The sequence below is a fragment of the Eriocheir sinensis genome, chromosome 26 (genome assembly GCF_024679095.1).
Source record: "Eriocheir sinensis breed Jianghai 21 chromosome 26, ASM2467909v1, whole genome shotgun sequence".
In the NCBI taxonomy this organism is placed as follows: domain Eukaryota; kingdom Metazoa; phylum Arthropoda; class Malacostraca; order Decapoda; family Varunidae; genus Eriocheir; species Eriocheir sinensis.
The window spans coordinates 16003343-16029822 of NC_066534.1; the positions used below are offsets into that span (position 1 = coordinate 16003343).

General features: G+C 45.6%; 1 protein-coding gene across 3 annotated transcripts in view; it reads right to left on the reverse strand.

Moving 5' to 3' along the window:
- Positions 1-26480, reverse strand: part of LOC127003819 (dual oxidase-like) — a 138542-nt gene that overhangs the window by 57728 nt on the left and 54334 nt on the right. For all 3 annotated transcript variants that reach the window (XR_007757415.1, XM_050870879.1, XM_050870878.1), the window contains exon 2: positions 9594-9674. Coding sequence is in view for 1 of the 3 variants with exons in the window: in XM_050870878.1 (XP_050726835.1) it covers positions 9594-9674 (81 nt within the window). In the remaining 2 variants the exon portion in view is untranslated. The remainder of the gene's footprint in view (positions 1-9593; positions 9675-26480) is intronic.

Here is a 26480-nt window from a genome sequence, read left to right on the forward strand (position 1 = left end):
GGTGTGAGGGAGGGCATGTTGAAGTGATTGATTTAAATTAGTACGCCTTTCCTCGTTTTCTCTAAATCCCTGTTTCTACATTCTCTAGTTTGGCTCCAAGCAGTGTCACGCATAAACCACGCCTCGGCCGTGTCTCCTCCCACAAACCTGCGTATGACTTGACTTGGTGTATATAGACTTAGGTGGACACCCTGGACTCCCTTAGCAGAGAAGTTAAGAGCGTCGAGCCCAGAAAAAAAATGTTGTGTAGTTTCTTCTTTTCTTCTATTCCTGTTTTTTTTTCTTTTTTCTCTTCTTTCTCCTTTCTTTTCTTTCTTTTCCTTCGTTCTCTTCCTTTTTTTCCTTTTTCTTGTTTCTCTTCCTTATCTCCCTTCTCATTCTTTTTCTTTCTATTCTTTCTTTTCTTTCTTCTCTTCTTCTTTTCCTCTTCTTTCCTCTCTCTCTCTTCTTTTTCTTTTCCTTATTCTCCTTCTCAACCCTCTTCTTCTTTTTCTTTTCCTTCTTCCTTTTCTTCTTCTTTTTCTTCTTCTTTTTCTTCGTCTTCTTTTTCTTCTCCTTCTTCTTCTTCTTCTTCTTTTTCTCTTTCTCCTCCTGCTTCTCCTTCTCCCTCTCCTCCTTCTTCATCATCAACATGTTCATCTTCTTCCATTGGGATCAAATACCAAAAAAAAAAAAAAATGTCCATGTGAAAATCTTTGTCTCTCTTCACCATTAGTCACGTAAGGCAGCTTCGAACTCGTCCCCAGGTGTGCAGATATAGCAAAAAAAAAACTCTTAATCATCCCCTTTTCGCCTCCGAGTAGCTATTTTTACTTACATCGTCGTTACATTGCTTAAGAATCCTCCAATGTACAGATCATTTATGTTCGTCATTTGTGTGGAGGCTTAGAATTCTTCCCAGGGCGTGCAGGGAAAGTCTTATTCACCTTCCTGTTGCTGCTTTTACATATATCGTCGCTACATTGCTTAAGTATCCTCCAGTGTGCATATTTACATCGTCGTTCGTCATTTGTTTGGAGGCTTAGAATTCTACCTGAGACGTGCAGGGAAAGTCTTATTAATCAGCTTCCTTCCACTCGCCGTCGTGAAGCTATTTTTACCTGTATTGTCTTCGCATAACCTGGGAAAACAATTAACAAGCGAACAAGCATGGCATTGTTCACCATGAATCTTTTAGGCTGCTTGTGCTTGTAGGCTTACGGGGAAAGTCTCTCACGATCATCTCCGCTTCGCCTCCGTGTTGTTATTTTTGCTTGCGTGGTTCATACAGCGAGGGAGGCAGCTCAAGGGAAGAAAAGAAACAAGGACAGCAACAAACGAAGATCTCTAGACGATGCACCGACGGCAGAAAAGAGCGAGAGGTCAGAAGAGGTCACTTTCGGGTCAAAAAAAAGCCCTCTAGGCGCTGCTCCGACGAAAAAAAAGAACAAGAAGTTAGAAAAGAGGTCAACTTCGGGTCAACAAAAACTACACGCTGCATCGACGAAAGAAAAAAAAAGAACGAAAGGTCAGCAGAGGTCAATCTCGGGTCAAACTAATACACACTGCATCAACGAAAGAAAAAAAAGAACAAGAGGCCAAAAGAGAGGTCAATTTCGGGTGGGGAGGTGTCTATACAAGCGTTGATGACCCTCCACTGTACGGAATGTCTCTCTTCGTTTACATTTATCGTTGGGAGACTTCGAAATCATCTCCCATTTGTGCGACGATGATCTGCCTCAGCTTCCTCATCGCCTCCTGGTAACTGGTTTTATTTGCCTCATCTTTCCGTAAGTCTGAGGATCTGTCAATGTATGTGCAGTTAATCAGCGGGAAGCAGCCTCAATCTCATCCTCAAGTGTGCAAGGACAGGGCCTCAATGTACTCTCTTCTTCTCTTCTCCTTGCAACTGTTTTTATTTGCCCCATCTTTCCGCAAGTCTGAAGGCCCGTCAGTGTACAGCCAATCAGCGGGAAGCAGCCTCAATCTCATCCTCAAGTGTGCAAGGACAGGGCCTCAATGTACTCTCTTCTTCTCTTCTCCTTGCAATTGTTTTTATTTGCCCCATCTTTCCGCAAGTCAAGGTCCGTCAATGTACAGCCAATCAGCGGGGACAGCCTCAATCTCATCCCCAAATGTACAAGGACAGCATCTCAATCAACTCTTTCTTCTCATTTCAACTGTTTCTATTTTCCTCATCTTTCTATAAGTCTGAATCGGGGGACAATATCGTACGCAGCCCCAAATGTACAAGGACAGCATCTCAATCAACTCTTTCTTCTCATTTCAACTGTTTTTGTTTTCCTCATCTTTCTATGTCTGAAGCGGGGGGAGCATCGTACTCATCCCCAAGTGTGCAAGGACAGCGTCTTAATTAACTCTATCGCATCCTAGTAGTTGTTTTTACTTGCCTCGTTCTTGTATAGCCTAAGGGCCCTTCAGTGTGCGGAGTCAGTCGGTTTAAGGCAGCCTCAAACTCATCCCTCAGCGTGCAAGGACGTCCTCTTAATCAACTCCTATCTCCTCCTAGCAGCAACTGTTTTTACTTGCCTCGTCATTGTATAGCCTGAGGATCCTTCAGTGTGCAGAGCCGATCAGTTTATTAAGGCAGCCTCAAACTCATCCCTACGCGTGCAAGGACGGTGTCTTTATGAACTCCATCTCCTCCTTGCAGTTGTTTTTACTTTTCTCGTCTTTGTATACCTTGAGGGCCTTCCAATGTGCACAGTCAGTCGGCGTGGAAAGTTGGAAAGTTTGGTTTAGTCGGCGCAACATCTGTGGTCATATGCCGGAGAGAGACAGAAGGGGAAGGAATTATAGAAGGGAACAGACCCCAGGAGACGGGACACAACCCCCGATTAATACCTGGTTCCCATTCACTGCTGGGTGGACAGGGGCGTAGGGTATCGGAAAAGCCGCCCAAATTTTTCCACTCCGCCCGGGAATCGAACCCAGGCTCTCTCGATTGTGAGCCGAGTGTGCTAACCACTGCACCACGAAGCCCCCCTAGTCGGCGTGGAGCAGCCTCGAACTCATCCCTGAGCGTGCAAGGACAGTCTTAATTAACTCCATCGCATCCTAGCAGTTGATTTTACTTGCCTCGTCTTTGTTTAGCCTGAGGGTCCGACAATGTGCAGAGCCAATGACCGGGGCTGGAAGCATAGGATCTAACTCATCTACAAGCGTGGAAGGACAACCTGTCGCCTCTTTGCAACTACTTTTCCTTGTCTCGTTTCTGTATACCCTGCGAGCCCTCCAGTTAACAAAGCCAATGACCGGGGAGGTGAGTCTATCCTTGAACTGATCCACATGTGTTTAAGGATATTCTCAATCACTCCCTCATCGCCTCCGTGCCGCTGTTTCTTCCTGGTCTCGTCTTTGTATATCCTCTGAGCCCTTCAATGTAAAGACCCAATGACTTTGTATATCCTCTGAGCCCTTCAATGTAAAGACCCAATGACTGAGGAGGGAAGTAAAGCCTTGAACTGGTCCATATGTGTGTGAGGGTAGTCTTAATCAACTGTCCATCGTCCCCATCCAACTGTTATTCTTGTCTCGTCTTTGTATATCCTCTGAGCCCTTCAATGTAAAGACCCAATGACTGGAGAGGGGAGCATTGCCTTCTACTGATCCATATACGTGTAATGACTGACTCAATTCGTTCCTCATCATCTCCTTGCAACCATTTTCCTTGTTTCGTCTTTGTCTAGTCAGTTAGCCCTTCAGTGTAAAGACCCAATGGCCGGGGAGGGGAGTATAGCCTTGAACTGATCCATATGTGTTTAAGGACATTTTCAATCGCTTCCTCATCATTTCCTTGCAACTATTTTTTCATGTTTCGTCTTTGTAAAGCCTAAGGATGCGTCAGTCTGCAGAGCCAATGACCAGGGAGAGGAAGTAAAGCCTTGTACTGATCCATATGTGTACAAGGGCAATCTTTATCACGTCTCCATCGTCCCCGTGCAACTGTTTTCCTCGTCTCGTCTTTGTAAAGCCTAAGGATGCGTCAGTCTGCAGAGCCAATAACCAGGGAGAGGAATTATAGCCTTGTACTGATCCATATGTGTACAAGGGCAATCTTTATCACGTCTCCATCGTCCCCGTGCAACTGTTTTCCTCGTCTCGTCTTTGTAAAACCTAAATGCGTCAGTCTACAGCGCCAATGACCAGGGAGAGGAAGTAAAGCCTTGAACTGATCCATATGTGTACAAGAGTCGTCTTTATCACGTCTCCATCGTCCTCGTGCGACTATATCCACAAACATACGTGGTCTTCATAAAGCCTAAAGAAAAAAAGAAGTCCAGGCGAATATGTGGGACTTGGGTGACCATTTATCGGGTCGGGAGAATTCAAACTTGTCCCCAGGCGTTTGAGAATAGTCGTAAATAGCTCCTCCTCTCCGCCGTGTTGCTTTATTTGCTGCAATACCTTTATATAGCCTGGGGACTCTTTTAAATGTATAGAACCAACGAGCGTGCGAGCGTGTGGAGACCTCGAATTCATCTCAAGGCGTGCGAGGAAAGTGGTCTGATCAACTCTCCATCGAATGCTTTTTATTTATTTATTTATTTATTTTAGGTCTACGCCTATAGCGCCGGTAGGCTTGCTTGAGGGGCCTGGATGGTATTCGGCCCCAGCCCGTCATGGCGCAGGCAAGTGTTTATAGTGGCGCCATCTTCTCTTGGCTCATGCTGCCCCCCCGGAACTCCTTCTTGATTCACTTGGACGGTTTCCTCTAGAGTCCGGGTTGATGGGTGGTCTTCAGGACAGCATGTGGGTGACTGAAAAATCCGAGGTGGTAGCGTGGGGATTCGAACTCGCGTCGTCCATCACGTGGTGAATGTGGGCCCAGCACGCTACCACTCAGCCACCGCTTACCCTAAACTACTACAAAGCTTACTACAACGATTCTTACTTGCTTGAGAATCCTCCAATCAACAAAAGCCAACGAGTGTGTGAGTAGGCTTCGAAACCACTCTCAGATGCGCAATGATAAGTTTTGATCCTCTTACCATCGCCTCAGTGCTGCTATTTTACCTTGTGTCGTCTATATATTGTCTGATAATCCTCCGATGGTCACGAACTCACGACTGAATAGGCTTCGAAACCATTCTCAGATGCGCAGTGATAAGTTTTGATCCTCTCCTCTTCGCCTCAGTGCTGCTATTTTACCTTGTGTCGTCTATATATTGTCTGATAATCCTCCGATGGTCACGAACTCACAACTGAATAGGCTTCGAAACCATTCTCAGATGCGCAGTGATAAGTTTTGATCCTCTCCTTTTCGCCTCAGTGCTGCTATTTTACCGTCCGTCGTCTTTATATTGCTGATAATCCTCCACTGCACACGATATTTATGCCTTCATCCATCATTTGCCGCGTGGAGGCCTCGAAGTCGTCCTTAGGTGCGCAGGGAAAGTGTCTGAATGCACTCTCCATCACCTCCGAGCGGCCATTTTTACCTACATAGACTATTTATAGCCTCAATCTTCGAGTCTGCGGAATGTGGATGTTTTTTTGTTTTTTCGTCCATCATTTGTTGCTTTAAGGCTTCGATTTCATCCCTTTGTGTGCCGGCATAGTCAAATTTAGCTTTCTTCTCCATCTTCAAGTGTACAAACTATGGATGTTTTTACGCATTTGTCGTTGGAAGGTTTCGAACTCATCTTCTTGTGTGCCGGGAGAGTTTGATTCAGCTTCTTATCTTCCTCGTAGAGTTATTCTCCCTTGCTTCATCTCCATCTTCAAGTGTGAGGAATATGCAAGTTTTCGCTCATCTTTTGTCTCTGGAAGGCTTCGAACTCACCTTTCTGTCTGCCGGGAGAGTCTGATTCAGCTTCTTATCTTCTTCGTATAATTATCTCTCCTCTATCTTCAAAGTGTCCAAAATATAGAAAGTTTTCCCTCATCATTTGTCTTTGGAAAGCGTCAAACTCATCCCTTGTGTGCGGGAGAGTCTAAATTACTTCCCTTTTTCCTTTCGTACAGTTATTTTCACTCTCATTATCTCCATAGAACCTTAATTAAATATATAAGCAAACACGCATGGCACTCCACGATTTATCTTCCGAAGACTTTAAGGTCGGTATAATAAGAAACTTTGGCTTCTCACATCAGCTATTTCTAAAGGTCAAAGAGGGGGTCAGTCGTGTTCTAATGAGTGTTTCTTTAGTTTCACGGTACAGAAGAAGGGTCACACTACCACCAGGGTTATAAAACTGCCGCTGGAAATGACCCAAACTCCTATGAAAGCCTTGTCAAATAGGTGTTCTCAGGCGACGAAATGTCACAATACGACCCTAAATTACTTCCCTTTTTCCTTCGTACAAGTTATTTTCACTCATTATCTCCATAGAACCTGAGTTAAATATATAAGCAAACACGCATGGCACTACACGATCTATCTTCCCAAGGCCTTAAATCTCTCCTCAGGTCTGCAGGGGAAGGCCCGTCCATTCAGCTCCCCCATCGCCTCCGCGCACCTATTCCTACTTGGCCCTCCGTTATGGTTCCTGCAATGCATACTAAACCAAGCGGGGAACCGTACATCTTGTCCTGAGGCGTGCAAGGGTAGAGTCTTTATCAGCTGCCCATCGTCTGCGTACCGTTTATACTCGCACCGTCTTTGTATAGCCGGATGATTCACCAATGTACAGTCATGAGCGTGGAGAAGCCTCGATCTTATCCTTAGGCGTGCATGAATAGAGTTGTTAACCCATCCGCTGTGATTGGCACGGATTTCGCCTTCACTGGTAGCCTGTTAACATATACTCCCAGGTCTTTGCTTCTGTGGTGGGTAGTGGAGTGTTTCCCATGTGGCATTGGTGTGCTGGACTTTACATTTTTCTTCATTGTATTGTAGAAGCCACTTTTTGTTCCATTCCTGTAGCTTGGTGATGTCTTCTTGTTGGAAATCCGCAGTCCAGGGGTTCATTAATGAGCTTCCCGTCGCCTCCGTGCAATCATTTTCACCGCCAGTCTTCATGTATGCGAATCATCCTCCATTGCCCAAAAGCGACCGGAGTCTCACATTGGCTTGCGCGCGGCATTCCTAGGCAAGGGGAGCAGGCACTCAGCATCGCCTAATCGCGCCGTGCCGTGCCGTGAGCCAGGCATGCCGTAGATCCACCGATGCTAGATTATCGTACTCAGAACATCGTATTTACCAGTTTCTGACCCATGACTATTGCAGTAAAAACACCAACAACTAACCATTTCAATGATAACTATAAATGTATCTAGTTATCGGGGTGGAGGAGACAGTTTTGGGGTCGGAAATCAGCAAATATTTAAGCCTGAGTACGACAATCTGGCAACGGTGCGTAGATCCCTCACGTTGCTGACCCTTGCTCTCCCTACCTCGGGCGTCCGTTTATCATTCTCCGCGAGACGTCTGGGCCGGTATCATGTCTAGATCCATGGTGCTGAGAGGTAATCCAGTTAGCTTCACCACCGACCCCGCGGAGATTGATGGCCAGTTCGACAGTCCACCAGTCATTGTTGTAAGCGTCCAAACCAATCCATGTCCACCACAATGATCCGTTATTTCTACTCAAAACCAGATACTAATAAAGAAATTTCCCGTGTGGTGTTCTAAAATTCCAGTCTCATTTTTATATCAACGTCAAACACTGGAGCTACAAGGAATTTCGTCGTATTTTGTGTTTGGTTAGGGAGCTTACGAACTTGTATTTTTTTACAGCAAAAAAGAAAGCAAAAGGAAAAAAAAAAAAAAAAAAACTCGCGCAAAAAAAAAAAAAAAAAAAATCGCTCTAAAAAGATCAAAAAAAAAAGTCAAGAGAGGTGTTCTGGAACCTCCCTACCCTCCTCTTGAAAGTGTGAAAGAGTGGAAACAGATAGATTCAGATGATACAGAGGAGTTCCAAATGATGGAGAGTTGAGAGATGAGAGCTGGGATGAGAGTGAAGATGCTGGGATGACAGTATAGGTTTGGACAGTATAGAGATGAGCAAGAGGAGAAAGAAAGGGGAGCAGGGAGGGGGGGGAGGGGGGGGAGGGCATGCAGCAAGCAAGAGAAGAGCGCAAAATAGAAAGAGAAGATATAGAAGAGAGAGAAGAGAGGGTAGATTAGAGAGGTAGAAAGAGAGGACAGTATGAGGGAGAGAGAGAGAGAGTGAGCCCTCTTTCCCCTCCAGCTGAGCTGTGTCCCCCCCCCCACATGAGATGCATACTCATACATAGAGAGGCGGGACAGGGGCCCCTATATGGACAGCAACTGTGCAGGGGAGAAGAAGGAGCGGAGACAGAGAAGAACCAGCCCCGAGGAAGCTGATTTAGGAAGAGATGAGAGATGAAGTTTCAGTTGTTTTTTTTTTTTGAGTAGGGATAGGAGGAGGATGTTTAGTGTTGAGGAAGGTGATAGCTGGGTGTTGTCAAAGAATAGGGTCAAAGAATTGGACTGTAAGACTGGCCCTGAGTGACGTTAGTTAATATCGGAGGAGGAAAGAGATAGAAAACGTACGTATCACCACATAAAAAGAAGTGCAGAGAGTAGAAAGAGCAGTTTGGGGGATGTATAGGTGAGCAGACCGTCTTCTTACGTACGTCGTGCTCAGATCAACCTTCGTACATGCGTCTCTCTCTCTCATTTCCCATCCATGTGCTATTTGAAAGTGATATTTTACATATTCCGTATATAGTAAAGGAAGCTACAAACTACTGCCAGGGTCATAAAAGTACCTCTGAAAACACCGTAAACTCCTACGAAAGCCCTGTCAAATGTGAGTATATAAGCGGCGAAGCGTTTCCGAAAATGGTCCATGAACGCCAGACGACAGGAGGCACGCGGAGGCTTGTCCATGGATCGTGAAGGTAATGGATTGTGCTGCGGTGCTGTACATCACTGGAGGAGACGTGTCGCCTTGAGCTATGGGGGAGGCGAGGTGTTGCCTTGAGCTATGGGAGTACACACGAGTTTCCTGGTGAATGCAGCCGTGGAGCGCGCGCCGACCACCTCGATCGTATCCGGAAGGCGAGGAAAAGGAGGGAGGGGTAAGTATCTCTCACGGACGAGCGCCAATGTCATGTATGGTAAGAGGCATCCTTACCTTCGCTTCGAGTTACGGTGGAAGTGTTCTTGTTTTCCTTGTTAGAATGACAGAGAGAGAGAGAGAGAGAGAGAGAACCTAGAGGTAAAGATACAAAAAAAATAGCAAGAAAATAAATGTGGAATTCATATAATGTTACTTCGGGTGGAAAAAATAAATAATAAAATGCTTGAGAATGAAGTGACGAGGAGGAAAAAAATGCAGAGGCGATAGAGCAAAAAAAAAAAAAATCATGAAAGGCAAAAGAAAACCATAAAGCAAGGTGTGTGTGTGTGTGTGTGTGTGTGTGTGTGTGTGTGTGTGTGTGTGTGTGTGTGTGTGTGTGTGTGTGTGTGTGTGTGTGTGTGTGTTTCATATTATTACTGAGTTTGCAGTATTAAATCTTACTCTTGTGTTGCATCAAACTATTAACACTGCTCTGTAAAACGCAATATATTATGTGTGTTAAAATACTGAATAAACTATAAAAAAATGAGTGTCTGTGCGTGTGTGTGTGTGTGTGGGTGGGGGGGCGTGTGTGTGCGCGTGTGTGCGTGTGTACCGTACCTGCGGAGCCCCAGCTAGGATGTGCCAGGTTGTTGTACCAGCCATTGTACTGTTGTTTCTCAATGTAGCTCTCGGACACATCTGAAACAAGACAAAGAGCACACGGTTAGCGATCAACACAAGACTCGGAAAAAGTTATAAAGTTTCGTTTAGTCGGCGCAACATCTGTGGCCATATGCCGGAGGGAGACAGGAGGGGAAGGAATTATAGGAGAATGGAACAGATATACCCATTTACTGCTGGGTGGACAGGGGCGTAGGGTATCGGAAAAGCCGCCCAATTTTTTCCACTTCGCCCGGGAATCGAACAAGACTTGAAAATGGATGGGAAGTAAAAATGTATGAAAGACTTTGCTAAACGGCACGTCAAGTCTCTTCGTACCGTGAAGTGAACAGCCTTGCACGTCAGCCGTTACACATGAGCATCAAATCGTCCATAGACGGCGATTTAGAAGACATTTGAGGCTAACTTTCTATGTATGAATTCAGTCAGCCATGGGAAAAATATTATAAGGATCATTAGTCATCTTGCATTCGTATATAAAAACAATTCCACATACATATAAAAGAAACCATAAAGAAGATAACTTAGAAACCATTAAAAGTCTACCATTCTCAATACGGATTCAGTTATTCCTGCAAAACAACGAGAAACAAAAGAACATCAAAAACCACCCCATGCCACGCCACGAATGCATAACCACGCAACCCACATATCAACCTTGCGTGCACCTGCGAATCAAATCAGCCATAGAAGGCAAACGAGGAGCATAATTAAGGCCGCCGTTCAACATATATGGATTCAATCAGCCGGGAAAGGTAAGAGCAAAAAGCGTTGAGACTGAAGGCCAACTCACGTCACGACCCAGCGGTGAGGAACGACTCTGGCGCACTCAGGCTCGGCTACGCACCTCATCCTCGTCCTCCCCCATGAAGTCTATACAGTTGCTGCCTTTGAAAGTATTGGCCAAGGGAGAGTATATGGATAGAATAAGGAATGAGCGAAAACTACAAAGGATGGACACTGCTAACTCTAAAACGACGTATAAAACCGTTTTGAAATTGTGTGGGAGTGGTACTTTGATTTCTTAACTGCGTGCGTCACTGTAGGAAGGGAACTATAGGAAAACGAGGGAAAACTAGGGAGGATGGACATTGCTAACTCTGAAATGGCGTGTGATTTAGCCTGTTTCGGTGTCATTTATTGTCCTGGGAGAGGTATTTTGATTTCTTAACTGCGTGTGTTACTAAAGGAAGGGAACTTTTAGAAACGAGGGAAAACTAGAGAGAATGGACATTGAAAACTCTAAAGTGGTGTGTGATTTAGACTGTTCTGGTATCACTTATTGTTCTGAGAGAGGATTTGATTTCTTATAGCTGAGCGCGCAACCGTAAGAACAGAACAGGAAACGGACGAGTATTAGAGAGTCTGAACATAGTGAACTAAGTGTCGTATGTTTAGGTCCATTACGTATTTTTTTCATGTCCCGGGAGAGGGTTACTAAGGAGTCTAGTATCCTTGGTTTATACTATTGGCTGCGTGTGCGTGGGGATGAACAGATTCCTCACCGACGACCAGTAAACCAAGACGCGTCACGGTACACCAGCCAACGCAGTCTTTCACTTCAGCGGCTCAGGGTCGTATTTTTAAACATTCTGGCGCCCAAGTACACCTATTTGACAAGGCTTTCGTAGGAGTTTGAGGCATTTCCAGGGCTAGTTTTATGACTCTTCTGGTAGTGTGACCCTTCTGCACCACGAAACTAAAAATACCACTCATAAAAACCCGATTGATCTCCCTTTTGGCCTTTGGAAATAGTTGATGGAAATAGTTGATGGAAATAGTTGATAGAAATAGATGATGAAAATAGTTGATGGAAATAGTTAATAGTTGATGGAAATAGTTGATGGAAATAGATGATGGAAATAGTTGATGGAAATAGTTGATGGAAATAGTTGATGGAAATAGATGATGGAAATAGTTAATGGAAATAGTTGATGGAGATAGTTGATGTGAGAGGAGGAGGCGTCTGAGCATACCGTCATCAGGGTCTGCACGACTCATAAAAGACGACCGCACACACACACACACACACACACACACACACACACACACACACACACACACACACACTCGAAATGATACACATGAATGGAACACGCCGACACAGACGCCTTTACACTGTTTGTCGTACGTGTCCGCCGCGCCACGCTTTGACGCTCTTGTCCAACATTACCAGATTGTCGTACTCGGCGTGTTATTTTTGCCGATTTCTGACCAAAAACTATCGCACCTACAAAGATAACGATATGCATTTATAATCATTGTTAAAATCGGGAATTACTGATGCTCTTTTCTGCATAATTCATGGGCCAGAGAGCGGAAAATACAGTGTTATGCGTACGATAATATGGTAACGTTGCTCTCGTCTCCCCTCGGCCGACTCTTGCGTCGCTTCCTGCACGGGCCGGTGCTAAGCGTTGCCTCATCGCCGGGCCGCCGCAACAACTCTCACGACTCGCCTCCTCCCCCGCGGCGGCCGTCCTCAAACCCAAGAACTCTGCATAGCGTACATTCCTGTGTTCTGCGTTATTCGTGACGATACGCTTTGCTTCTTCCCGCCCTGCCTTCATGTGTTTTATTTATTCTTTTTGGCTTCCCTCATCCACAATAAACTCTGTGCTGACTTAAAGCTTTTGATGCTGTGTATTGTTTTTTTTATTAAAATGCATTGTGCTTCACATAACTTTCCGTCCTTTACGTAAACGTTCATTACCTTATAATTAATTATTTTCTACAAATTTCGAGACCAAAGAGAGGTAAAACCCTCATCTAGAGGTGGACAACTTGACAAGGTATTTATACCAAGCTGTAATATAGAGATGGGCCAACCAGTACTTTACAAATATAAAGTTTCAGCTGGGAAGTCAGAGGTGAAGGGGCCCAGCGCCTGGCTGAGGGGGGCCAGGACCCCCGGCCCCCCACAGATGCGCCGCTACTCCGAGCGCCGTCTGTTCCCTGCACAGCCTCGAGTGTTGGGCAATTGCCGGCAGACTCAACTCCGTCTCTTTCAACTTTCTCTAGACTCAGTTTCGTACCAAAGACGATGGTATGTGCGTGCGGGCAGCCTCCGTCTTGCTGGAGCCTCGTCGCCGGTGCAAGGCTGACCAACACGAACACTTCCAGAATGATATTTCATAACATGTCGATACACTGTTGATCAAGGCGCGGGACTTTGTCGACAAATAACACTTGTCTTGTCAGCCTCAACGACGGTCCTCTTTTTTTCCTTCTCTTTACAGGAAAAGAAGGAACGCCAAGGAGTAAATGAAATAAGATACTTGTCGCTCTTAATTAAAAAACTGTAGAAGACTTTCAGGAAGAATTCGCCCAAGTTAAATACGAACACGGGAAAACAGTCACTGGGTTGTGTTGTGCCTCCCTCAGGCCACAAAAACAGAGACCTTTAGCAGCAAATCTCCTGAATCATCCCGGAGACGGCAGGAGATGAAAGGCCAGGAAGCGGCAGCGACGGTCCGCCAATGTGTTCTGACTGCTAGTAAAAAACGGAGTGACGGTTCAGTAAGTTGATGTGAGGAAACTTCTGAACTACAAATGAATAAGAATAACTAGATAATCGTGACTCCTCTGCGTACAGTATCACCACGTAAATAGATCGCCGCCGCCACCACCGCCACTTTTGATTGGACGCACTGGTATTTTCACTGATCTTCCGGGTACAGGCACTAAGTCTTGGCCTTGCTTTTTGCTGCTAATCCGTACCAGTTTTACTCTAGTATGGGGCACCAGGCAGGCAAGCAGGCAGGCAGGCAGGCAGGCCGCGCGGGGGAGGGAGTGTGGGAACGAGCTGCGCCGTGACCTTTGCCGGCGCCTCCTTGACCTGAGCTGCGCGGGTTGCAATCATTGTTGGAAACATGTTGTCTGCTTTTTGAGCGGAGTGTTTTCACCCTTTTTACTGGCGGCTGCGTTGCGTGAATAATGAGAACACAAGGCTGATGGTGAAACCCTCCCCCTCAACACTGGTCGCCCCTACGCCCCTTTGTTCCAGCCACTGACTGGCAGATTCATTAGTTTTCACTCTGTTGAAATGCGTGACGCACGCCACTCGCGGCAACATCTTTACTAATAAAGAATTCCCATCAGCGGGAGGCACGCCGTAACGATGCTAACAAGCGGCTGCAGCCTTGCACGGCGCGGCGAGGCGCAGCGGGAACAAAGCGTGAGGCCGCGGGGCTGCGGAGCCACAGGGAGGCGGCGGGGAGCGGCGCCTCCCTCGCGTCACAGTTGATGCATTGAGACACGCCGGAGAAGGCCGCTGCTCCATCACCAGCCTCCGACTTAACGCCAAGATAATGTCCGGTGAAGGTGTTACAGACATGGAGAAAACTTCTGATCAGTCTCTTGATTCCCATCGGCTTCAACGAGTTTCCCTTGACCGTCACGACGCTGACCAAACTGCACAACACGTGATGAGGTTGACAGTGATAAGCGCACAATTACACACATCTGAGACGGTCCTTTGCAGGATTTCAATAATTTTACGGAAGGAGGAAAAGTAAATAAATACAACCCATTGACGACGGCCATGCAGCATGACGAGCGTCGCCACGCCATGACAGCGGCGCCTCAACACAGACTTTACCAAGGCGGCTGTGGACAGGTTGAGGGGATTTGGCGAGTCTGTTGCCAAGCCGCTGGAATGGTAACTTTCTTCGGTCCGTCCCTGTGAATCCGGCCCGCCCCCGACCAGAGCTGGAGGGCGTGCGCCTCTTTATGTCTCGGGAAACGAGTCGTAAAGAACGGACATCGTTAAGTGTGATCGGACTTTCCAGTTTTTAGAAACGCGACCTGAAAGTGTTACCTGACCTCTCTTGCTTCATTGTAATGCTGACTTGCCTGATGGGCGAGCCTCCCATAACCCTCTGAGCCAGGGGGGTACCTCTTTGGCCGACTGGTAAAGGAGTGGCTCTCCCGTTACGCTGGTCGCGGGTTCGATCCCCGGCGCCGGCAAACCATTCCTTGTCTGGATTAATTTCTCCTGTGTTTCGTTACACGCAGAGATCGTGTTCGAGTATAGAAAAGAGAAAATTCCGGCATTTCACCATTATGTTGATACCTAACGAGGCCTTTGTCTTACCGGGGGCAACATAATCTGGGGGAGGAACAGCTGAAGCCCGCCCCAGCCCAACACTCTGGCAGCTCGGCGATGCATCCGCGACTGTGTAATGTGGACACGAGTGCCGCCCGTCAGACAACGAAAACACGTCAAGAAGCCATCCGAGCCTCTTTTAACCCTGATGCGGACCAGGATTCCGGGCGAGGTGAGGAGCAGCGTCGAACAATGAGTGCGCGGGCGTCCTCAGCAGCGTGGCGGTGACGGCGTGGGGCTGCTTGTTGACGCGTCTTGTTTAGCAGCGGCGGCCGAAGGTAAATAGGGAGGGAAGGAGGAGGAAAAGGAGGGAGGGGGACAGTGTAGCGGTATTATAGCAGTTCCGTGGCCATGAGTCACTCAGGGGCGATAAACATCTGGAATTCAGAATTCCCCGCTCCGCGTCACCCTCCCCCGCAGGCCCCGCTCCTCCCCGCCCAACCCCGCCCAGCCCCGTGCCACTCCAGCCTCCCCGGCGCCGCACCCTGACCGCCCGACCAGTTTTCGTCAGTAGCTTCAGTTGACTTTAGTTTTATAGGTCATTTTCTCCCGATTCAGGCAGTATTTCTATCCATTCTAGCCACGCCCTGACCCCCACCTCTCACCACCACACCCTCGTCTCCACACACTCACCACCACACACTCACCACCACACACACACCACCACACACACCACCACACACACCACCACACACTCACCACCTCGCACCACCACACCCTCACCACACCCTCATCACCTCTCACCACCACGCCGCACCGCATCACCCTCCATTCACCTTTCACCAGTCACATCATGCTTCTGAATATGCAGACTGTTGCTCTTAAGAATGAAGCCACGCAAATCAATTACCGCACGGCGCGAGGGAGAGAGGTTCAAAGGGCGGCCAGGCGGGTATGAGTATCAGATCGCATGATGGATGATACGGGAACACTTTGGGCAGGAGAAGACAGGTAGAAAAGAAGGCATGTCCAGCGAGCGACTCCCCGACAGTTGTGGACTAATGAATGAAGTGAAAGCGATACCTGTCTACAGCCATCGCGTGATCCGCCCCAAAAACTTGCACCTGTGGAATTCGCAAGCCACCGGGGGGACTAACTAAACCTTGTCGTATAGTGTTCTCCATCTTTTTTTTCTCTCCCTGCCATCCAGTTTGATTTTGGAGACCGTATTCTTAAAGGTAAGTTGCTGGGATTTTCATGGACTTTTTTTTTTATAACAAAGGAGACAGCTCAAGGGCACAAAAAAAAGGAAACAATAATATAAAAAAAAGACCGCTACTCGCTGCTCCCCAAAAGAATCCAAAGAGGTGGCCGAAAGAGAGGTCAATTTGTGATCCTGTTGATAGTTTTACACGGCTTCCGCACCTTCAAAGAGAAAGTAATTCATGGAAACCCAGTTAGTCATCTCTGTGGCCTTGGAGAATAGTCGTAATGGGAGTTCGATACGTTTAATAATGTGGAAGTAAACCTTGCTGTAGTAATCTCCATTTTTTCTTTCTCTCTCTTCCATCCAGTGTGATTCTGAAGTCCAAACTCCTACGAACGCCTAGTCAGATATGTGGGTTTAGGGGCAAGTCATAAAACTACCCCTAGAAATACCCCAAACTCCAACGAAAATTACCCCTAGAAATACCCCAAACTCCTACGAAAGCCTAGTCAGATATGTGGGTTTAGGCGCGGGTCATAAAACTACCCAAAGAAATACCCCAAACTCCAACGAAAACTACCCCTAGAAATACCCCAAACTCCAACGAAAACTACCCCTAGAAATACCCCAAACTCCAACGAAAACTACCCCTAGAAATACCCCAAACTCCAACGAAAACTACCCCTAGAAATACCCCAAACTCCAACGAAAACTACCCCTAGAAATACCCCAAACTCCAACGAAAACTATCCCTAGAAATACCCCAAACTCCAACGAAAATATCCCTAGAAATACCCCAAACTCCTACGAAAGCCTAATCAGATGTGTGTGCTTCGGCGCCGACCCATGCCTCAACCCATACTTTGAAGAATTACCCACATCACTCACCCAGACACTCCCTCCCTCCCCGCCGGCCCTGAACACCCCACTTATATGTTTGGTACTTACTTAACTATTTGCGAGGAAGAGACAACCCAGTAACCAGTCTCTCTCTCGCGCGACCCATGCCTTACCTTAACCAATACTTTGAAGAATTACCCACATCACTCACCCAGACACTCCCTCCCTCCCCGCCGGCCCTGAACACCCGCTGCAAACACTTCACAAAAACAGCAACAGCGGACCATTGTTTCTGCCGCTGAGTCTGTGTCCGAACGTGAACTGGAAACCCCAACCCCAAGAAGGCTCCTGAGTCCGAATTCTCGCTTGGTCAGCACCGGTAAAGGGAATCAGAACACGTCAATTAACCCGCTCGGAGAAAATAAACGCCTCGTCTTTTTTTTTTTTTTTTTTTTTTTCATTCCAGTCCAAGATTTCGCAGTCATACTTTCGTTTATTGTTTTTGTTGCTTGATTTTGTTCTTTTTTCTTCTTGCTCCGTCATAAGAAAATCTCAACTGTATTTTGTTTTGACAGTCTTTTCTTGCATTTCTGAGCTTGTGGTGCAGAGTCCAAATACTTTAGTTTCATTTTTCTCTTGATTTTACTCTCTTTCATCTTGCTCCGTCAGATGAAAACCTTATCTGTATTTTGCTTTAATAACCTTTACTTGCATTTCCGAGGTTGAGCTCCAGATATTCACTCATTATATATTTTTCTTCATGATTTTGCTCTTTCATCTTGCTCCGTCATATGAAAACCTTATCTGTATTTTCCTTTGATAACCTTTACTTGCATTTCCGAGGTTTTGTTGCAGATAATCACTCTCATTATATATTTTTCTTCCTGATTTTGCTCTTTCATCTTGCTCTGTCATATGAAAACCTCATTTATATTTTGCTTTGATAACTTTTACTTTAATTTTTTGGCTTGTGCTGCAGAGAGAGTCATACTTTCGTTTTGATTTTGCTCTCTTTCATTTTGCTCCGTCATACGAAAACCTCATTTATATTTTGCTTTGATAACCTTGACTCGCATTTCATGGCCTGTGCTGGAGAGAGAGAGAGAGAGAAGAGAAGAGAAGAGAAGAGAAGAGAAGAGAAGAGAGAGAGAGAGAGAGAGAGAGAGAGAGGCTGTGCAATGCTCGTGGTGACTCGGAAGCAAAGAGTCCAAGGCAGTGTAAGGGAGGCAGCTGGTGCATGGCACGGCCTGGCGGGGTGGGGCTACAGAGACCTGCTTGTCAAGGCTTCGTACACCCTTCTTTCACTTGCTGCGGTGCCTTAGGGGGCGGAGGTGTATCGAACTCGCAATGCCTGAAGAGGGAATGTGTCAGGGTGAACGGTGAGAGACGTGGGAGGTGTGTAAAGAGTCTGGGCGTGTCTTGATAAGGGTGTGTACCAAAACAGAGTGGGTGGAAGTGAAGGAGACTACGCAAGTAACGGTGTATCTTTTGGTCTATAGAGAGTGCATATGTCAGGGTGGGGTAGCAGGAGACGTGGGAGGTGTGTAAAGAGGGAGTGTGTCTTAGTAAGGGGGTGTGGCATAACAGACCGGGTGGAAGCGAGGTAGAGTAGGCAAGTGTATCTTTGGGTGTATAGAGAGTGCATATGTCAGGATAGGGTACCAGGAGACGAGTGGAAATAAGGGTGTGTGCCATAATAGACCAGGTGGAAGCGAGGTAGAGCAGACAAGTGTATCTTTGGGTGTATAGAGAGTGCACATGTCAGGATAGGGTAGCATGAGACGAGTGGAAAGTGTGTAAAGAGTGAGTGTGTCTTAGTAAGGGTGTGGCAAAACAGACTGCAGGGGGAAGGCGAGGGAGATGGTTGGTATTATAAGACTATCGCTTCTCACATTAACAATTTCTAAAGGTTAAAGATGGGGTCAGTCGAGTTCTATTGAGTGTTTCCTTAGGTTCATGGTACAGAAGAAGGGTCAAACTAACACCAGGGTCATAAAACTACTCCTGGAAATGCCCACAACTCCTACGAAAGCCTTGTCAAATCTGTGTTCTTGGGCGGCGAAATGTCTTATAAGTAACGGGGTAACTATGTGTATCTTCGGAAGTATAGAGAGTGCATTTGTCAGGATAGGGTAGCATGAGGCGTAGGATGCGTATGAAGAGTCTGAATGCGTCTTGGTAAGGATGTGCTCCAAATTAGACTGAGAGAGGAGGTGTCGGGGAGGGGATGAGGAGATAAGTAGAGCAAAGTGTGTCATTGTATCTGGAGAAGGTCTAGATTAGTATGGGTGAGTAGGTTAAGGGTATCTATAAGGCAGGGATGGATGGAATGCGAGGGGGAGTGTGTACAAACATCACAAGTGTCCGTAGTATCTGGTGAGGGTGGAAGTTCAGATCAGTCGGGCGGCGAAGTAGGTGTTGTTAGACGCCTTTTAAATATCAATGTATACACTAAAGGGTGGATGTCAGGGTGAACTATACGGGGACGAGGAGATTGTACAAACAGATCAAGGGTGTATCTTTGTATATGTAAAGAGCGAATGTCGAGATAGGTCAGGAGAGGTTAAGGGGGCGGGGGAGAGGATGGAGAAGGTACCAACAGTAATGTAAGTGTATCTTTGTACCTGGAAAGAGGAGATTGAAAGGGCTGTGTGAGTCGGTGTGGCATTGTGTGTGGAAAGAGTACAAATGTGGATGAGTGGTGGTTAGGGGTAGCGGAGTGGGTAAGGAGTGGGTTTTAAGGTTACATATCAGGATGCGCTGTATAGAGAAGCAGTAGGGAGAAGGATGTTAAGTCAGAGTGTATTGTTATGTTTGAAAAGAGTGTAGGTTGGGTCGAGCTGCGGATACCTGGTGGAAGGGGAGGCTGTGAGTTATACCATCGTTGTTTCTGGCAAGGTAACATATCAGGATGGGTTGTATGGAGACATGAGGCGGGGGAAGGCGTAAAACAGTATATCGTTGTCTGGCAAGAGTGTAAATTTGGAAGGGATGCGCGAAATGGTGAAAGGGAAAGGATATGTCAAAGTGTAGGATGGGCTGCGTTTAGACATGGTGGGAGGGGAAAAAGGATGGAATTTCAGTGTTGTCGTTTCTGGGAAGGTCGTACGTCGGGATGGGCAGCATGGAGACGTGGTGAAGGGGAGAGAGGAAGGATGTAATTTCAGTGTTGTCGTTTCTGGAAAGGTCGCACGTCAGAATGGGCTATGTGGAGTAGTAGTAGTAGTAATAGTAGTAGCAGTAGAGGGGGTGAGGATGTAATTTCAGTGTTGTCGTTTCAGGAAAGGTCGTACGTCAGGATGGGCAGCGTGGAGACGAGGGGGCGTGTGGGGCAGAGTGAGGGCCGCGACGAGGGGCCAGCTAGCGATGCGTGTAATCATTGGTCGTGTGCTGGCTGACTGACTGGCGGCTGGAGGGGTGCTGGCGGGGTACGGCGGGGCCTAGACTTGTAATTGGCTTCCCATATCACACGCAAAAAACACCTGATCAGAAGAAAGCCAGTACTACAAAGTAAACCCAGATCAAAAACACCTGATCAGAAAGCCACTGCCACAAAATAAACTCAGATGATACAAAAAAAATTATCAAAAAGCCAGTTACAGAAATAAACCTAGATGATGCAGAAACCAATGAATTTAAGCGTTAATTACAGTTTCCTTTTGTGACCTGAAAGCATAACTGAACATCCCCAAAGCTGCTCTGATTATCGTGTATTGGAGTCATTTACACCTGCCCAAAAAACACCTAACTAAAAAACCACTACCATAAAAATAAACAGATGATATTCAACCCAATGAATTCACACTCAACAAAGAATGCCCTCACTTTGTTGTATAGAAAGTCTCATTAGTAAGGAAGCATATATGAATTTTCTGAGTCAAGACCCCCTAGTATCTGTTTCGATTTGGTTAGGTTACGTTGAAAATCAGTACTACAATAAACTCGGGTCATATACAAGCTAACAAATTCACAATAAGCTAAAAACGCCCAAGACACAATAGCTCTTACCAAGGTGGGCAGCATACCAACTCTTACTCTCTACTCTTTTCCTTAATGATTCACCTGTCTACCTCCCCTTCCTCTGCCTCTAAACATATATGCAAACTACAAGCAAGAACCATAAACACGCACTGAACTTTACCTTTACAACCAAGAAACCCTTAACACATAGCAAGATACATTGTTTTTATATCCACTAACATTTAATTTCCTCCTCTCCTCCTCCTTAATGTTCTCTCTTTTCTCTCTTATTCTACTTCAATCTCCTTTTCTCCTTCATTCTACTTTTTCTCTCTTCCTCATACAATTTCTCTCCTTTCATTTTACCTTCTCCTCCTCTTCTTTTCTCTCTAATTCTACTTCTTTCTCTCTTCCTTATTATCCCTCTTCCTTTCCTTCCTTCCTTATCCTACTTCTTCCTCTAATTTATCCCTCTTCCCACCTCCTTCTCCCTCATTTTCACTTCTGCCTTTCTTCTTCTCTCCCTCATTCTACCTTTTCCTCTCATTTTTTTCTCTCTCATCCGACTTCTCCCTTTCTTCTTTTCTCTCTCTCTCATCCTACATCCTTTCTTTTCTCTTTCTTTTCTCCTTCATCTCATTTATTTTCTGTTCCCTTTCTTTTTTTCTCATCCTATACCTCTTCTTCTCTTTTCTCCTTCATCATTTTTTCTCTATTCTCTTTCTTTTCTTCCTCAACAACCTCTTCTTCCTCTTTTCTCCTTCTTCCTCGCCCTCTCAAATTTCCTTCCTCACCTTACCTCTTCTCTCTTCTCTCTTTTCTCCTTCGTCCCACCTTTTCCTTTCCTCTTCTCTTCCTCACCCTTCCATCTTTTCTCCCTCACCTTTCCTCTGTCTTCCATATTTTCTCCTCAAACTACCTCTTCCATTATTTCTCCCTCATTCAACTTCTTTCTCTTTTCTCCCTATCCTTCCTCTTCCTCTCTCTTCTCTCACATTCCCAACAAATAGCCACTCCCCCACGACCGCACGCCCGCCTCACCACCGCACCCAGACGTCCACACAACCTCGGGCGCCCAGTTAAGTACGCCGCCCCATCACACACCGGCCCGCAAACTTGTTAGTATACGGTTAGTGGCGACGTCCAGGGAAAGTCTCGCTGTATTTCAGGCCTCCGCTCAGCCGTGCCCTCTAAATGAAGTGTGCCGTCTCCATTACACTCCGATTCGCAACTTAATTACTATATCATACGGTCTATTTACCTTGCCGAGAGATTAAGGGGGGTGGCGGTGGACCTACTTTTGGGGGAACATGTAGAGTCGTAGACCAAGGGGAAGTCCCGCCTACCCAGATGTGCGATAATTGACTCCAGTATACGATAATCAGATCAGCTTTAGGGATGTTCAATTATGCTTTCAGGTCACAAAAAATGAAAGAGTTGGAAAAGGAGAGATACACCCCGAAAAGACTCACAAAAAAGGTGCCGCCCTATCAGACACGAACTTGAACTTGTTAATAGACGGTTCAAAGATTTTACAAAGACCTATTAATCGGATGACAAAGAAAGAAGGAGAAAGGGAAACCAAGAATGTGAAAAGGGTTGGAAAAGGAGAGATACCGAACAAGACACCCACAAAAAAGGTGCCGCCCTATCAGACACGAACTTGAACTTGTTAATACACGGTTCAAAGATTTTACAGAGATCTATTAATCGGATGACAGAGAAATAAAGAGAAAGGGAAACCAAGAATGTGAAAAGGGTTGGAAAAGGAGAGATACAGAACAAGATGGTCACAAGAAAGGTTCCGCCCTGTTAAACCCCATACCGTGAACTTGTAAATATACGGTTCAAAGATTTTACGAAGACCTATTAATCGGATGACACAGAGGCAAGGAGAAAGAAAAACCAAGAAAAATATAAAAGCGTGGGAATATGAGAGAGATACCGGACATCAACCATTGAAAAGAGATACCGTCTAACCAAACATTATCCCTTGAAGTTGATATTAGATGCGGGTCACAGATTTTACCAAGACTTACTAATCGGACAAAACAAGAGACGAGGAAAAAGGGAACCAAATCTATATGAAAGCGTGGGAAAAGAGAGATATGTCGAACAATAACCACACATGAGAGGGGACAAGACAGTGCCCTAAAAAAAAGAAAAAAAGGGAAGGGAGTTGCAAAGGTTACCGCCCTCTCTGACCCTCAACTCCACGGACCCGATCTGACCTGGCGGCGTCCTGGGAAAGCTTGACAAGACTGAAGCTGCTCGATATAAGAACAGCCGTAAAGCCTCTCTCTGCGTTATGTACTTCACTAAGATATACACTAAATACCTCCGTGAGAAATATAAAGAAGTCTTGGTATACGATGCTTGAAAAAAATAACCAGTACATACTTTTTGTTGATTGATTTAAGATAAACCGTAAAATCTCTCTCTGCGTTATATACTTCACTAAGATATACACTAAATACCTCCGTGAGAAATAAAAAGAAGTCTTGGTATACGATGCTTAAAAAATGACTAATACATACTTTTTGTTGATTGATTTAAGAGAGGCCATAAAACCTCTCTCTTCGCCACATAACGTCACTGAGATAAACACTACATACCTCCGTTAGAAATAAATAAATAAAATCCTAATATACGAGGCTGGAAAAGACATAACAAATACACTTTTCGTTACGCATCTCGTGAAGACAACGCTTAAACATTTCCCTTTCATTAAAAAAAATCTGTTGAAGTTACCCGAGACTTGAAACAAAGAAAATCCTTGAAACTTCCTATTTTTTTACAGCAAGGGAGGCGGCTCAAGGGCAAAAATACAAATATAGCAACAACAAAAAAAACTAAGCTGCTCCAACAGTAAAAAAAGAAAGAAAAAAAAGAGGTTAAGTATCCCGTTAAGATTAAAACTCGCTGGTAATTCAGTAACACGAGACAGACCTTCCCTTCCTTCACCACCACCACCAACAACAACAAAATGAATGACGGTGTAAGTAAACTTAATATAAAAGGCCTAGCAATACCCAAGTCGGTCTAGCAATACCCAAGTCGGCCTAGCAATACCCAAGTCGGTCTAGCAATACCCAAGTCGGCCTAGCAATACCCAAGTCGGCCTAGCAATACCCAAGTCGGCCTAGCAATACCCAAGTCGGCCTAGCAATACCCAAGTCGGTCTAGCAATACCCAAGTCGGCCTAGCAATACCCAAGTCGGCCTAGCAATACCCAAGTCGGCCTAGCAATACCCAAGTCGGCCTAGCAATACCCAAGTCGGTCTAGCAATACCCAAGTCGGTCTAGCAGTACCCATGTCGGTCTAGCAATACCCGAATCGCTGGAGGCTTAGACCGTAAAGATAAGCATCAACACTCCCTTCCCGCTGTATATCCATTAAGACAACAAAAACAAATACTTTCTACTTTAAAAAAAATAATTATCTAAGTCGCTCGAGGCTTAACACAAAGATAAACAACAGAGACTCCGATTTCACTAAATGCCTCGGAAAGATCAACAGAAGAACATCAAATTCCGTTAGATAGCTTTAAAAGGTTCCAATTGCTCTACGAATGATATATGATCCTCTAATTTGGCCTCTATCTATTTTAATTTATTGGAATTGCTTTTGTGGGCCATTCATTTAACCATTGGTGTGTTTGTTTGTGATCCCGAGCGATATGAGAAGGATGGAGGGGGCGGAGGAGCGGAGGAAGGAAATGGCCACGCTAGTCTAACGCCGTTGATTTAGAACTTATATATATCCTTTATTTACCCATTAGTGCGACTCCTGTTATCCCAGAACTATAAATAAAGGATGGAGGAGGCGGAGGAAGGAACCAGCCACCCTACTCCATATACCATAAGCCCAGGACATTATATTATAGTCACCTTACATTAAATTGGTTCAGAAGTCCCCCCGCCCCCTTCCTCACCCTCCCCGCACGGTAATCTTGACTCCTAACCCCAACCTGCTTTCATCTATTCAGCTCCCGTAGCCATGGAGGAGGGGCCGGGGCTTCTGGGTCAATTTAACGTACGGTGAGATTTTTATTTTTATAGTTGACTTTATTCACCAACCGTTATCATCTGTCGCTCGCCTACTCAACATTTCCTCTGGGTCAGTTTAATGTACGGTGAGTTTTTTCTATAGTTGACTTTACTTACCGGCTATTATCACCTGTCGCCTACTTAACATTTCCTCACTCTCGTACAGCTGTGAGACGCCACCAACCAGGCTTTTGACAGGCTTCCCCATATCACACTCCCACACAAAAATAACTAATCAGAAATCCACGACTACAGAATAACCGCACATTGTTTACAAGCCGATGAATTCATACCGCACTAAAAACACACAATACACATAATAACACGCTGTCTCCAATACCACGAAGAGGTTAATACTAATGGAATAGGGCTTACAATCTCTCTTTCCTCGCTACCTGTCTCCACTGCCACGAAAAGGTAATACAAATGGAATGGGAACTACAATCTCTCTCTCCTCCCTACCTGTCCCTATGACCACGGAAAGGTAACACTGATGGAATGGGAACTACAATCTCTCTCTCCTCCCTACCTGTCCCTATGACCACGAAAAGGTAATATTAATTGAATGGGAACTACAATCTTTATCTCTCCTCCCTACCTGTCCCTATGACCACAGAAAGGTAACACTGATGGAATGGGAACTACAATCTCTCTCTCCTCCCTACCTGTCCCTATGACCACGGAAAGGTAATACAAATGGAATGGGAACTACAATCTTTATCTCTCCTCCCTACCTTCCTCCACTGCCACGAAAAGGTAACACTGATGGAATGGGCACTACAATCTCTCTCTCCTCGCTACCTGTCTCCCAAATACCACGGAAAGGTGATGCTAATGGAATGGCAGGTGCAATTTCTCTTCCTTAAAACTCGTCGCCGTGGTTCTCCGTGTTGTTATTCCGAGCGGCGATGTGCATTACAAGTCTACCTGCCCGCCGCACCTGTCGCAGTCTGACACGTGTGAACCCCGGGACGACCAGACACGTTCATGACCGCGACGCGTATTAAAACCGAGTAACAGTAAAACGTGGATGGATAGATGGATGGATACACGTACACATATAGTTACAAAGAGACATACATACATACACGCACACATACATACATAATACAGACTGACAGATATATAGATAGATAGCTCTGGATACAAAGACAAATATAGGGATGGATGGATAGATTGGCAGATGAGAGACAGGTATGCATTGACGGATAGGTAAATGTAAATAGATGAATATGAACAGATTAGAGATTAATGAATGGATAGGCAGCTAGATGAACATAGAGATACTGATAGATGGGTAGATAGGAAGACACCTCTCCTCCCGAAATTGACCTCTAATTTTGGCCGCTTATTACTTTTGTCTTTGTGGGAACAGCGATTAGCGTTTTTTAATCTTTTTTGTGACCTTTGAACTGTTTCCTTAGCTGTAAAAAAAAAAGAGATAGCTAGATATACTGAAAAAGAGGTAAATAGATAGGTAGATAGAGATTGATAAATAGATAGATAGATAGAAAGCTAGATAGATCAAAAGCCAAAGAGACGGAACTCGCTACAGTATATACAACGTCAATTATCAGACCGCAGCCGTTCCCGTCCGATCCGTAGGCGTCTCATGAAGGCCCGACACACTGACATGCACACACCCGCCCGCCTATGCAGACCACGCACTCGGATAGAAGACACACAAATACACGAAGGCACGCACCGGAACCGAGGAAAT